This window comes from Vulpes lagopus, chromosome 7 (genome assembly GCF_018345385.1).
Source record: "Vulpes lagopus strain Blue_001 chromosome 7, ASM1834538v1, whole genome shotgun sequence".
NCBI classification, from domain to species: domain Eukaryota; kingdom Metazoa; phylum Chordata; class Mammalia; order Carnivora; family Canidae; genus Vulpes; species Vulpes lagopus.
Window position 1 is genome coordinate 15,547,900 of NC_054830.1, and position 14,942 is coordinate 15,562,841.

The 14,942-nt window shown below is 52.7% G+C and overlaps 2 protein-coding genes across 6 annotated transcripts in view; one reads left to right on the forward strand and one right to left on the reverse strand.

The window, feature by feature from the left end:
* The window catches only part of FYCO1 (FYVE and coiled-coil domain autophagy adaptor 1), a 72,812-nt gene that overhangs the window by 18,302 nt on the left and 39,568 nt on the right, over positions 1-14,942 (reverse strand). The window lies entirely within an intron of this gene.
* Positions 1,207-9,591, forward strand: CXCR6 (C-X-C motif chemokine receptor 6). The gene is made up of 2 exons (XM_041760802.1): positions 1,207-5,307; positions 7,962-9,591. The coding sequence occupies exon 2, from the start codon at positions 7,983-7,985 to the stop codon at positions 9,006-9,008; it is 1,026 nt and encodes a 341-aa protein (XP_041616736.1). The 5' UTR covers positions 1,207-5,307; positions 7,962-7,982; the 3' UTR covers positions 9,009-9,591.

The window sequence follows — 14,942 nt, forward strand, 5'->3', positions numbered from 1 at the left end:
GCTTAGCGGCACAGCCACCGTTAACTTCTAAGGCCTCTCTGCCCAGAGGAGGACAGGTACCGCCCAGGGAGAGGCCTCTGTCCTCTGGGGAAACCTCTGAGTGCAAGACGGGGCTTCACTGGAGTGGCCCAGACGTCACATCACACCCACTGACCAGCAGGCCCGCAGCCCTCCTGCCATTTAGCTCCCTGTCCTGGCCTCGTCCCTGTCTGCTGCAGGGCTGAGGCCACTGGGGGTGAGACTGTTCTCAGGGCGCCACTGTGAGGGGGTGGGGGTGGAGGTCGGCATGGGGAGCCAGCAAGGCTGCCTAGATAACCAGTTGCTCACTGGCACCCAGCTGCCCAGCCGGCACTGGGTGTGCACATTCTGTGCACAGTCCCCCTCAGTCCAAGATAAACAGGAGAGCCTGTCGTCTTCATGAACACCCAGCCCTCCAGGGGCTGAGCGGTGGGGGCTCCACGTGTCTAGCTGGAGCTCCTCGGGGCTCCAGAGGGCAGGAGAGACGGTGTGGCTCTTGGTGGGGTTGCCACCCCAAGGTGGTTCCAGTCTTGGCTTTATGACTAATTGTGACTCTGCATGCCCTTCCCTCCTCTGAGGCCTGTTCTCTCTTCTCCACATGGGAGGAGGAGACGGAACCAGATGAATTCCAGGCTCCACTCCGAACTACAGGCTCGGCTGGAAAAGGTTCCTCTCTCGGCCTTTTCCGCTCTTCCCAGGGAAGGTACAGCAAGAACATGCCTGACTCGCCTGCTGCCATGGAGGGCAAGCCTGGTCCCTCACTGCCCCTCTTCCTCCCCGGCCCAGCCCCTTCACCCCCTGACAACTTCCTTGCCCACCTCCTTCTGTGGCTCTTGAGACCATTGGCTTCTACATCCCCCATCCTTCTCCTGGGAGAAAGAGAATCGCAGAACGTCAATGTGAGAGGCTGTTCAGGGGATCAACCAACCAACCACACAACCCCCCATTTGGCGACCATGGATGTGGGGTCCTGAGGAGCCCGGGCAGGCCCCAGGCCACTCGGGCCTGCCTCAGGCCATTTGTCTTCATCCTTGTGCCAAGTGCAAATACCGTCTGAGACAAAGAGAAATGACATATGATAGAACAAAACAAACTCTGAAGCCTCTTGCTTTTCCAGCGATGTCCTAACCCATCACTCCCTGTCCTCCTACAAGCTGTGGAGGACAGAGGTGGAGGACAGAGCCCCCTCTCTGGCCACGACGACGATGACAGACAAGCCCTGATGACCCTCTAGTACGTGCTTCCGAGGATAGGTCCCCAACCCTTGCAGGCCTAGGCTGAGGCCCTGCACAGGAAGGAGGGTGGGGTGGGAAGCAGGGTGGGCAGGGGTCGGTGATGCTGTCCCTAGCGTAAGGATGAAGGGCACAGAGGTTTCTTCTTGATGGCTTTTCAAACTGTGGGTGGTGGCCCATTGTGGGGTTCGTGACTCAGCTTCATAAGTTGTGACTCACATTAGAAGAAATCGAATGGAAAATGCCGAAGCAGGGGCATAATGCATGTGGTCAGGGCAGTACCGCTTCGCGGGGCTCTTGCTCTGCCTTTGTGCTACATGGACGTGCACACCCTGTGTAGTTGGGTAAAACGGGTACCTTACCGTGGGATGCAGCGTAAGAGCAACTGCTTCCAGCCGTCAAAGGATGAGAAACAAGCTTGAGGATGACACGGAACAAAATCACGGCCACGAGGGGGCACCCTCTCTCCTGCCAGAACCGTTTCCTTTTGTTGCCGTTGGGGCATTTTTTCTGAGCAGTGGAGACGAAGGCACTACACAAGGCGGGCCCTTCCTCCTCCCCTTGCTCGGGCCATGGAGCCTCCTGCTGGCGACGGTGACCGCTGATGGCATGTCACCCTTTCCTGCTGAGTTTCCGTCCCTGAGCCTGTCTGTGGTCAGGAGAGCTGAACTTGTCTCAAGGCACACGTCTGTTTGGCCAACTCCTTCCCGTCCCTCTGGGGCTGGTCACCTTGGCATCCCCGGGGATCCCGCCCTGCACGCTGTCTACACTCAATGTCCAGACTACGTGCTCTGGCTGAGCTGGCTTTCTTCCCACGTGCCCCCAACAGAGCACATGACCAAGGGTCCACTTTAGAACCAAGTGAGAATAAAGTGGTGGCCAGGGGACAAGGCAGACGGTGGGGAAGTCCCCAGCCATACAGTCCAGGGGCCCGTGCCTGCCTGGATGAGGGGTCATGGGGTGGGGTGTCCCCTCTGGCCTGGTCTCTTTAATAGCTTCCTCTCTCAAATCAAAATGCCTCAGCTGCTTTTTCACGGAATTACCGTACAACTTCAGTACTGCAGAATGCCGGGGGGACAGATCCTCTGGCTTTTGGGTTTGGCCGAAGAAGAAAGGATGCCTAAAAAGCCCCTCAGGTCCAAATGTCTTGCTGACAGACCGCCTTCCTCAGGCTGTTTCTCGGCCTCACTAAGAGCACGGTGAGAGCACTGCTTTGCCCAATTACCCAGGGTCCAGAGTCCCCAGGCCAGCTTCTACCCGTGCTCAGAGGATGGCTCTGTTTACAAGTCACTGCTCAGTACAGCCGCCACCAGCCTCATGGGGCCACCTGAATTCTAACTTCACCACAATTTTTAAAAAGCCAACAATTTGGCTCCTTGGTTGCACCGGCCACACACCTCAGGTGCTCCACAGCCACTGTGTGGGACAGCGTAGACGTGGGACAGGTCCGTCCCGTAGATGGTGCTAGTGAGCCTCTCGGGCTTGGAACGCAGCGCTGAGCCATGTCACGGACCACACTCCCCGTGGCATCTGGGGGGCATTTTCCCATTTTACTATTAAAAGTTAATTCTTGGTAGTTCTTTCAGTCACTGGCTTCCTTTTTTGCCTAAAAACCGAGAGATGAAGAGCACCTCTGGTATTTTGATTTGATTTCTTAGTAACCATGGTCCGACCACAACACCCAAACCTGCATGCCCAACCTCAGAGCCGACAGCCAGGCGGCACTGCGCAGGCCTCTCCAGCTCTCGTCGGAGCCGCCTGCTGGTCAGGCTGTTTCTCGGAGGCTTTCGGGTCCTAATTCAACCTCCACGGCCCCGCATCATCCACCAGTGCTTTGCAGTTAGGCTTCTGCCAGCGGCAGGGACTGCCTCATTCCTGGGTCCTGGGGCTGAAGGTCCATCTAGGGCTCTGGTTCTGGAACGTTGGGTGTTCTGGAAAAGCAAGCAGGTTGATACACTCTGGCTTGCAAGATAAACCTGTCGTGGGCAGGGCCGCTGCTTCCTGTCTATTCTTCCCCTAGTTCTATTTAGAAAATGTGTTAAGTATCCCAGAGGCAATCTAAAACATATGATTGGGTGGTTGTCGTTAAGTTTTGAGTTTTGTTTCAAAGAAAAGTAATGTCGTAACGCCCTTGAAAATGCTGAGTGCTACAAATGGGCAGATTAAAAAAAAAAAAAAAGACAAGCTGGCATTTTGTAAAGTGACTGATATAAGATTCTGGCCTCCAGAATGGGCGGTGGCTCCCTCCTCCAATTGAGCTGCAAGTCTTTGACTGGAGAGCTTCCTGCTGGAGAGTGGCGATGACCACGATGACCACGCAGCCGTGCTTTCTCAGATGCGTGTCCCTGCCCTCCCTGCAAGGCTGCACACAGTTGTGGAGGGGCCAGGGCGAGGCCTGTTTCTTCCCATGGAGGATGAGTGCTTGTACTTCCCAGACCAGAGGGCATGGCCGCATGAGCGTTTGATAAGGCTCAGGATGTTCTAACTCTGTTCCGTGAACGGGTCCCAAATGACACAGGTGGCTTGTCCCCGGGAAAAGCTCATCTCTCAAAGCCCAAAAGATTCCCAAATGAAAGGCTGGCTCACCCCGAAGGGATGTCTTGCCTTAAAAAGTCTCTTTCAGAGGATGGGTGCTTTGGCTTACCTCCCTCAGTATTTGGATTGGCCCATCCACTTGTTCATCATCCGTTAGCCCCCATGTCTACCTGCCTTATGTCCAGAGGCGCACACTCTACCTAGCCTCACGGCTCCTGCCCTCAGGGAACATCTCATTCGTTTGTTATCAGTGTGGTGGAAGGATTTGAACTAGTTCGTTCAAAAAAGCCTTGAAGATCCACTAGCAGCCTTTAAAGTTTCTACTAGAGCCCCTGGGATAGGTCCATACTCAGCACGCAGTGCAGGGAACACTGGCTCTGCGGCCAGACAGCTGCTGGGGGACTCCAGGGGCATGAATGTTCTTCGGCAAGTGTGCTCATCTCTTGACCCCTCTGCTTACTCATCTATAAAGGATGAGGGCTGGACAGCTGGGTGCTGCCCACCCAGTGCCTGACACCTTGCCCTTAGGAAGAGCTGTAGGAGCCAGTATGCCCAGCAGACTTGCACCAGCCATGACAGGAAGTGGCTGAATGGGGTGCAGAGTCAGGGGAAAGAGGCCCAGTGACTCAGCACAAGGGCAGCTGCTTCTGGGAAAGAAGTGGAGTCTGCACCTCTACTTAGCAGCCTTTTCTGCTTGGGGGAGGTGCTGAGGAATAGACCCCAGCAGGCATTCCTCTGACTCCAGTCTTCCAGGTGTTCTTCCCCAGAAGCATCAGTGTTTCTGGGTCAGGGAACCAGAGGACTCTGAGTCACGTGGGTTTAGGTGGCAAAGCTGCGTCAAGCTGTCTGGCTTCTAGGAGATGGCTGACCCATCTCCTAGAAGCCCTCTGGTGCTCTGGCAACGACAGAGAGCTGGGTTTGTTTCCTGGATGTGCCAGTTTTTAGCTGTGTGCCCATGGGGCTGTTATTTTGGCCAGGGTCCTCAGTGTTGCTGTCTATAAAATGGGGATATTACCTACTTTATGGGGCTGCAGTGGCTATCATGTTAGGGCCGCGTGCATACCCAGAACTCAGGCCACAGCATGAACTTTGAGCCAGTCCAGACCCAAATGGCTCCAAAGAGACAAGACTAGTGAATGAAATAATGTTAGGGTACAAATGCCACCGTCCTCAGTGGGCTGCCTAAACCAGACCAACTTGTTGCTCCTCTTCATTTTACAAATAAAAACCCTCGTAGGTCCTGACAGATGACTACGTCCATAGCCAGGTAGCAGGGAGTGCAGAACATCAGAACCACCGCTTCCTATCTTTGGCCCCCAAGTTACATGGGTACAGGCTGGTCATGTGGATTCTGATGTACAAGGTAGGGGTGGGGAGGGCTGGGTATATTACGATCACCAACCAAGGGCTCTCAGAAGATAGTCAACGGAAACACAGACCACATAACAGAGAGAGAGAGAGGCAGACCTTACTGCTTCAAACAAGCTCATTTCTGGGACAAAGTGACAGAGCCTCTCTGCTGGTGAGTCTTCTGATTTTTAGAGTTAAAAGGCAGGTACTAACCTCAGGTTGCTGGGGTGCTCTGGTCCCTGCCTGCAGTGAAGTACGGGGTAAATGCCCATGCTTTAGAGCTTGGCCGATGCTCTCGGTTCAAATTCCACGACTGCACCACAATTAGAGAATTGTGAAAGCGACTCAACGAGGTTCTAGCACTGCAAGTGCTTGTAAGCTAATGGTGCTGGTAGTGCCTTCCAAGGAGATGGGGAGAGTCTAGCCACTGGCCTTATCTGCTCAGTGAATAATCTGATTCTTGGTTTTTGTTTCTTTTGCATTATAAAAGGTTCTCAGATAGCTGTTTACTTTCTTTTCTCAATGTTAAGCCCATATGCCACAGCAAAAACTTCAGACAAAAAAATGTAAAGGGAGAAGGGAAATAAGTCATTATGAATTTCACAGCTAAAGGCAAACTGCTGCTAAACTGTGCATTTTTCTCAATGTTTTAAAAAATACAGTCAAAATTGGGGTGCCTGACTAGCTCAGCCAGTATAGCATTTGACTCTTGATCATGGGTTCAAGCCCCATGTTGGGTATGGAGCCTACTTTAAGACACACACACACACACACACACACACACGTGTATATACACAAATTATATTTTAGAAATATATGTATTTAAAATATATACTATAAAATATATATAATCAAAATCACACAGCTCATTATGGATTCTTTTTTTTTTCTTTTGGTGGGGAGGGGCAGAGAGAGAAGGAGAGAGAGAATCCCAAACAGGCTCCACACCCTCACGACCCTGAGATCATGACCTGAGCCTAAACCAAGAGTCTGATGCTTAACTAACTGAGCCACCCATGCACACCATCATCATGGGTTCAAGGTTCCACAGACTATGTGGCGGAGGGACTCAAAGGGCTCACAAGCTCTCTCAGAACTACAGGCGGGTACATGTTAACTCCGAGGAAAATTTTTGCAGCTTTTATGGGACTCTCAAAGGGTTTATGATCAAAGAAAGTTAAGAATCATGATCAACTTCACATTCTTTTGGTCATCTATTCATTGTGATAGTAACAGCCAATGCTAATTGTGGCAAGAGTAAGTCAGGCAATAATGGAGATTTGATATGACTTTCAAGAAAAGTGAAGCCACCTGTTTCATATTCTAAGTGGTGTAACAAATGTTTTTGTCCCTGCGTGAAGCAGGAACATAAACATCATCATCTGACCTACCTAACCTAGCAGCCCACAGAGCTGGTGGGGCATGAGGACTACAGCTAGCCTATCACCCTTACACATCTTACATTCTGCGGTCTGAGTAGGGACCTTTCGCTGAGTAATCTAATCCCAAAGGCAAGGTCCTTCCTTGGAGAGAAAGGGCGCTCTGTCCCCAGGAGGGCCAAGGTGGTAGCGTCAGGGCTGATACCATCTCCAGTCAGGACAAGTCTTCCATTAGATTAAAAAGGAGACATGATGTCTCCTTATATACACTCTTATCTGGCCAGTTGGTATTCTGACTTTGCTAAACCAAATGCCTGTTTTTCTTGAGAAACCTTGAGGTGCCAGTGGGATATGGCACTGGGTCACCGGAAATGAGCCTCTGGGTTCATGGTATCTGCACGTCACTGGCTTGGTGCCCCAAGGCCCATGCTGCCACAGCCAACCCTGCTCCCATGCCAGAGGGAAGTGACGGTCTTGAAAGGCTGGGAGCCCCAGGCAAGAAAGGCTGCTGTTTGGTTTTTGCTACAAGACTCTCTGCAAGGCTGGCCCTGGCCCCCCTGCAAGTGGCCCACCCATCTGGCATCCCATTTCAACCAGATCTTTCATTTGTTAAGGGAGACCCTTTGGACCTAAGCTGCTAGTCACAAAAGCTAAAGTAATGGTCTCTTCTGGGGATCTTAAAAGATTCCTGAAGATGAGGAAGTCTTCAGGAAACCAGACCCTGGTGGTGGAACGTGGCATGCCAGGTGATGGAGAGCAAGCTGGGCTGGGCTGTGAGCAGAGCTGCCTGACCTCCTGGCCACCACTGGCTCAGTCACAGTGCTGGGCAGCCACGCACTTCCTGTGCCTGGCTTCTCTCGCATCTAAATCTAGGCAGTGGAGGGCAAGAGAAGAGAGGTGGGACTGTCTCCCCAGGTGAAAAAGTCCTGGTCATCCCCCAAGCCCCTTCTGGTCTCCATAAGTCTCCTCAGTGGAGCCCCCTGGAAGGGGATAATGCCTTAGCTTCCACAAAGAGCAGTTCAGGGGTCGAATTTCACAGTAAATGAGGCACAGGATGGGTAGGGAAGGCAGGCCTGCCCACCATGGAGCAGTTCTGCACTTCCAGAAGGGCACTGCCCGCCCCCACTCTAGTACTTGGTCACCTTTGCTTTCAAGACCAGTTGGTTTTCTAGATCATGTGCAGGGTCAGTTATGTGTTATCTCCCAGGTGGGTGAGATCCTTAGGATTCTGGGGGCTAATTATGGGTTCTTCATCCTGCCTGAGCAGTTACCCCAGACAGCACTGGCTGTCTATAGGCTACTGGACCACGTTGTTGCTGGGCACAACATAGGTAGGTTCAGGAGATGCCTGTTTGCCCCCTAAAGGGGGGGGGGGGGCAGCAGGTTTGCAGGAGGGCAGAAGGCATCACCCTCAGCCCTGACCATAATCCCTGTGTTTGCCTCCCAGGTGTTCACGTGAACACATGCCATGGCTGACGACGACTACATCGATTCTGAGTTCTTCAACATGTCCAGTGACAGCAGCCAGGGGCACAAACACTTCCTGGAGTTCCACAAGTTCTTTCTGCCCTGCGTGTACGTGGTGGTGTTCATCTGTGGCCTGCTGGGGAACTCCCTGGTGCTTGTCGTGTACCTCTTCTACCAGAAGCTGAAGAGCCTGACAGATGTGTTCCTGATGAACCTGCCCTTAGCTGACCTGGTGTTTGTCTGCACTTTGCCCTTTTGGGCCTATGCCAGCATTCACGAATGGGTCTTTGGCAAGGTCATGTGTAAAACCCTACTGGGCATCTACACTTTGAACTTCTACACGTCCATGCTCATTCTCACCTGCATCACCATGGACCGCTTCATTGCCGTGGTTCAGGCCACCAAGGCCTACAACCAGCAGGCCAAGCGCATGGCCTGGGGCAAGGCCATCTGCTTGCTCATCTGGGTGATCTCCCTGCTGGTTTCCCTGCCGCAGATCATCTATGGCAAAGTCTGTTATCTCGACAAGCTCATCTGTGGTTATCATGATGAGGACATATCCATTGTAGTTCTTGCCACCCAGATGACACTGGGGTTCTTTCTGCCACTGCTCGCCATGATTGTATGCTACTCAGTCATAATCAAGACCCTGCTACATGCCCGAGGCTTCCAGAAGCACAAGTCTCTAAAGATCATCTTCCTGGTGGTGGCTGTGTTCCTGCTGACACAGACACCCTTCAACCTTGTGAAGCTCATCCGTAGCACAAGATGGGAGCACGACACCATGACCAGCTTCCACTATGCCGTCATAATCACAGAGGCCATCGCCTACCTGCGGGCCTGCCTCAATCCTGTGCTCTATGCCTTCGTTGGCTTGAAGTTTCGGAGGAATTTCTGGAAACTTATGAAGGATATTGGCTGCCTCCCTTACCTGGGGGTCTTGGGTCAATGGAAGTCTTCTGAGGATGCTTCTAAGACCTATTCTGCCTCTCACAACGTGGAGGCCACCAACATGTTCCAGCTGTAGGCCTTACCTGGGCTTGGAGAACTGCTCAGGAACTTATGGGAGCACGGCTGTGTGCTCTGGAAGGGAGGAGGAGGGCTTTGTTTATGGCTGGCGCATTCTCATGGAGAAGTCACCGAATGCTGTAGCTGGTGTGGGACGCTGCTTCTCGGGCATGAACACATTCTGCTCTGCTTTGAACCCCTAGGCCTAAAGCTCAGTGGGGGTGGAGGGGGGGGCGTGGCAGCAGGGAAGCTCTAAAAACTAGAAGGGCTTTCCTTCCTCTATCCCCAAGAATGCTGGCTCCAAGTGAATGATGTGTGGCCCTTAAGACCTCAGGTTCTCCTTCACAGGGCTGGAACTGGATGCCAAAGGGGTGGGGGCAAGGGCGTGTCCACACAGTTCCTGAGGGCAGGTGATACTCCAGGTTCCCCAGTTCAGAAGACTCCTCTGGCCACTGGGAAGCAGAGAGATTAGAGCAGCCATGAAAGTAAGTGCTGGGCTGCATGGCTCAGACCTCAATCACCAGGCACCTGATAGAAATGAGACGAGGCTCTGTCTTGCCTTGGGGTTGGGCCTTTATAGAGAGAGATGTTTCTGTTCTCTTTGATTAATCCTGGAAGAAGGAACACCAAAGAACATGAGAGGGCCCAAACAAATTAGTCAGCTGAGGAGTCCAGGGGTCCACGGAATATTAGGAAAACGTGCAGAGTTTAAGACTATCATGAATCGAAGCGGCATTTCTGAAATGGATTCTTTGGTGGGTTTGCTCATTTAAGAACTAAGTTGTCCAATGCCTGACACACTCAAGCACATATAAAGCATGTATCCTTGTATATAGAATACCAACACGCACGTACCAAAGAGCATATGATTTTCGTGACTAAGAAATAAAACCTTTTAAAAGTCTCTAACCTAGTTTATCCTTAGGCACACTCTACTTTAATGTGGTATGTTTGGAATATACTGAAAGTGATTACTTATAGGCTTAGAGCATAGGAAACAAGTTAGAGTTGTAATCTTCTAGGCGCTGCTCTATGAAAGAAATGAAATATACCAGTGATCACCCCTTCACTGTGGCTTTCAACCTTCTAACCAGAATGTGAAGTACATTTGTGTAACCTCTGTAATATGGTCACAGGATGAGGTGATTCTAAATGTCAGACACTTGCGTATGTTTATTAGATCCTAGCAATCTGCTTGACAAGTCATCTTTTTGGCTCATGTTTCACCAGAACCTCTCATCAAAATGGAGAGAACCAATCACCAACAGTGAAAGAGAGTGCACAGGGTGGTGGGCCAGACCTGGCTTAACAGTTTGGCTCTGGGGCCTGGATTGACAAGAGTGGCATCCTAGCTCCGGCTCTCACTAGTTGGCGAGACCAGTTGGTAATGTCTTTAACCGATTTTGTTTTGGTGAAACATGGATCATAACTGGCACCCGCCTCTGGGGAATGGCGTGGGGAGGACTTCAGATAATGCCTACACTTAGCACAGGGTACATTTGGGGGTGGGGGTGGGGGCTCCAAAGATGGCAGTAGTGGGACAAGGACCAGTGACACACGGAGACTGCAAGTTGTCCTTTGTGAGTTGGCAAGGTGCGGGAGCGTGGCACACACACCCCAGTCCAAATGAGCACAGGTCAGGCCTGGCAGTGCCTATGTGACCCTCCCTACGGTCTTGCACTCATGCTTAAATGCACCCATGAGGACAGCTACTTCCACTGTACACAGGCCACGTGGACCGAGACCTTCCTTGCTCAACAAAATCTACCCTTTCTATGGTGACAAGACTGACTTTTATCATCTTTAAATTGTCTTTAAATATCAAAAAAATAAATAAGAGCAACAGGAGAAAAAAAAGTAATTGGTCTCTAACTAGGAGTTTCCATCCCCCTCCTTTGTGCATTCATCTTAAAAGTTTAGCACTTCTGATAGAGGAGCCGCCGGCCCCTGGCTTCCATGGAATGAGACAGAGGCCCTACCTGGAAAGGAGGATGTGAAGAGGTGGGGAGCCAGGGGCCCTGCGGCACCTCTACACATGCCCACAAGGGAAGCAGTGTGGTGTGATGGGCAAAGCAGGGCTCTGGGGGCACTTGGACACTAGCTCAGTGATTGCTCCAGCTCTGTGCATCCTTGGGCAAGCCACTCCACCTCCTCAAGCCTGGTTCTCCGTCCACACCACATCACACCCTCCCTCCAGGAGTACTCATGAGGCCTGGATAGTACACTATGTGGGCCAGGTTGGGGCCTGCCTGACCAAGACCTTAGAGGGGCAGCTGCTGGGGCTGCTGGCTTCTCTCTAACCAGGTGCCTGCCAGGCTGAGCCAAACAGGACTAGGCACCCATCAGGCCATGCCCCACCCCAGGCCTATGTTATATGCCCTCTCTCCAGGCTCCCTACACAAAGGCTGTGCCCTTCCTTGTACACCTTAGGAAAACCCAGGACAGCACAGCCATGGAACCTTCTTTACCTTCCTTGTGTCTTCTGTCACTCATCGTCCCTGTATCTCTGGGCCCTTATCTGCTACACCTGAGAGCAGATCTTTCCCCAAGCCCTCCCCTGGGCATACAGCATCACCAGCAAACAGAGGCTGCCACAGCCCACATAAGTTACGGAGGACTTCTACGTCTTGACTTTGTTCTGTCCACATAACAGCCCCAGGAGGTGCAAGTTCTCAGCCTCAGCCCTGCTCTGCTCCTACCCCTGACTCTGCTGCTCCCAAGTACCAGACATGATGGGGTAAAGGTGGGGGGACTGCGGAAGGGGGCTGGGCTGCCTTGAGTGTGGCCTCAGGGTCTGAGGGTTAAGCCTCTCCCCCCTGCCCCTCCCACCCATGTTCCCAACACTTCAGGGGGTGGGGAGGATTAGAGGTCCTGGACGGCTGCACTTGAGACGTGGTGAGCAAGGGGTGACCCTGATTCCAGGGCCTCCCGGGGAGCCAGAAGCCCTGCTGATTGCAGTAGGCATTTTGGACTGAGGCATTAGTGATGCAGGAAGGAAGAGCTAGAGCTGCCCCTGTAGGAGGGCTGGAGGTAGGGCAGGGAGCACAGGGTCCAGGAGTGGAGGGAGTGCTTGCTCTGACCGTCTCCACCAAGGACCTCTGCAGGCAGTGCCTGTTCTGGGGGGCCTGGTCCTCCACAGTCTGGGGTAATTCCTAATGCCTTTAAAGGGGAGGCCTGGCACCATCATCCACATTTTTTAGGTGAGGAAAATAGTTCGGAGAGACAAATACCTGCTGAAGCTCATCACAGCAGAGAGAAGGCTAGGACTCCAATGAGCAGCCTTCTTCTCTGCTGGCCAACAGAGGTGTCCTCCAGCTGATGGACTTAGGTACCCACCAGGTCTATATTCATTATCAAAGGCGGAGATGGTGGGTTAACCCATACACAGATGGCTTTCTAACCTCAACCATCACTACCATATCCTGTTTTCATGTTGTTTCTGAGATGCAGTCATCACATCTCCTGGCTGGTGACAAACCCACCATAGCACCCCCCACAGTCACTGTGACCACGAAGCCCCACGAAGCAATTACTGGCAAAGGTGCTCTGAGGCTCAGGGTCAGTGACTGAGTTTGGCTCAGTATCACCGGGCACCTGAATAGTTTGCCTTGGAGAAGGGATGGGGAACTAGGTACAGTGCACAACAGGAGAGACAGGCACAACTCAGCCTCTGACACACTGCATGTGGAGCATCACAGAAACAATGTGCCTCCGTGGATGGCTTCCCAGGCACCAGGCACTGGGCTCAGTGCTTGACACACATCCTTCTCATCAAATCCTCCTACTATTCCTATGAGGTGGGTGGTCCCCATCTCTTTGTTCAGGGCAGGACCTGAGTTCAGGAGGCTGCAGCACCCAAAGCCATGGAACCTGGCGGTGGTTGTTCAGACTCTGATCTGGTGTCTGATTCCAGGGCTCAAGCTCCTCATGGACGGTCTTCTTGTCTGGTAGCAAGGGGGGAGGCCAGGCCTGGGTGGAAGCTGAGCAGAGGCCAAGGGACCCAAGGACTAGCTAGCCCTGCTACTGGCTGATAGGAGCTCTCCTTCTGTCTCTGCCCGCCACCTCTGTCCAGAGCTTGGATGGACACTGGGCCACGGAAGAGGTGGAGGGTGGGCCTGAAGGGGTGTGGGGAGCAAGTGTGAATAGGCATGTCTGGAGGGCTTTAAAGTATGCCATCTTCTCTCCCAAGGTGAAGGGCTGTGTTTCTGCTTCTTGCCACCATCCTGGCTCTGAACCAGTGCGGGGGCCAGCGGGCAGTTGCTCTGAGGTGTGGGGACCTCTTCCTGTCCCATCACTGCCAGGAGGGGCAAGGCAGACAGCCTCATTTGCCTGAGCATGGGTACACGTGGGGAGGGGTGGTCATGGGTCAGTGGAGGGTGGGCAGGTTTTTCTGATGTGCAAACAGGGAAGTGTAACCTGGAGGAATTCTGCAGAATGAACCTTCAGCCTGTGGATGGAGGTAGGGAACCCCTGGGCTCAAGGCCTAGTGCTGACACCTACAGCCATGTGACCTGGAGCTGCTTCTCTGGCTTCCTGAGGCTTCAGCAGCTTTATCTGTGACATGGGGATCCTAATCCCTACACACTGGAGGGTTGGGCAGGGGCTGAGTGAGGCCACACGTAGACGTGGCTGGCACAGGGCAGGTGTCTGGCAGAGTCACTTTCAACAACACTGCTCCCAAGCAGCCTCCCTTCCTTCCAGGATTCGGACACACTCGGTGTTTAATATCTCCTGGACCACTTGTTACTTTGGACTTGCTGATTTCTTTCTTGAACGTTCCTGTCAGGGAGGGTGACACGTATCCAGGGCTCTAGATTGCTCACATTTTCTCAGAGTCCTGGTGTTTTTGATTGGTCTTAAGCCCAGGAAGGAAAAGGGACACCGGAGTCTTCTTTAATGCATGGAAACAGTTAGCTTAGCTGACCTTAGCTGATGGTGAGGGCAGGCTCTTCCCCCAAGAGACGGAATGCAGGAGCTGCACCTCCTGTCCCCCAGGCCCCGATCCACCCTGGGGGCCACAGCCAGCATGTTGGTAGTTCCCTTTCCCTGGAACACTTCCTGATTTCCCAGGACCAAAACATACCTAACTGTCAGCGATCACAGTGCCTTCTGTTTTTGTTCTTACTGGGAAAGGGGAAGGTGAGAAGTGAGGGAAAGAGGGAGCTGCAGGAGTCACTGAGGCTACAGTCCTGCTCCCTTCACCACCTAACCACCTGGCGAGGAGCACGGTGGCCAGGTTATGGTGGCAGACTGGCTCAGTGCTGCTGGAATGGAACATGTTCTCGGGAGAACACCAAAGGCTGTGCGGTCAGGGGGGCTTCAGAAGGGGAGGCAGGGGGTTCCAGGAAGGAGAAGGCAAGGTCCAAAGCCACGGTAGCCAGTGCGAAGGGGCTGACGGGCTGGGTGATTGTGTCGGTGCTCCCCGGAGGCCATGACATGGGAGTTCAGTCACCCTCTAGCCAGGGAACAGGGAGTGTGGAGGGATATACTTAAGCCTAAACTCCCTGCCTTGAGAGCTTCATGAGGATTAAATACATCTCCTCCCACATAGCAGAAATCCTGATGATTAATCTTAGCCCTCCTGAATTCTGGGCAAGAAGAGAGGGACAGGGATCTCAATGTGGGTGTTGGCAAGAGCATCATGAAACTCCATAACTAGAGGGAAAGTGGGTAAATGCTTCTTGACTGTTTTTTGCTGTAGAAACTGCATTTAAGCCGGATACCAGGGTCTGAAAGATGCTGAGCAAGGCTGCTGTGGGGGGCGGAGGGGCGGGCTTGGCCTTTCCCTATGGGTTTCCGGGCACAAACTCTCGATGTTCCAATGTAGTGGCACTTTGTGTGGTTATTTCATGTACTTAAAAACTGGCCTTTGCAAACCTCTCCTCACAAACTTTGTTGGAAAGCAGATGAGATGGCGAGTGAGTGGCTGTGGCACACGCACAGCAGGGCAGCG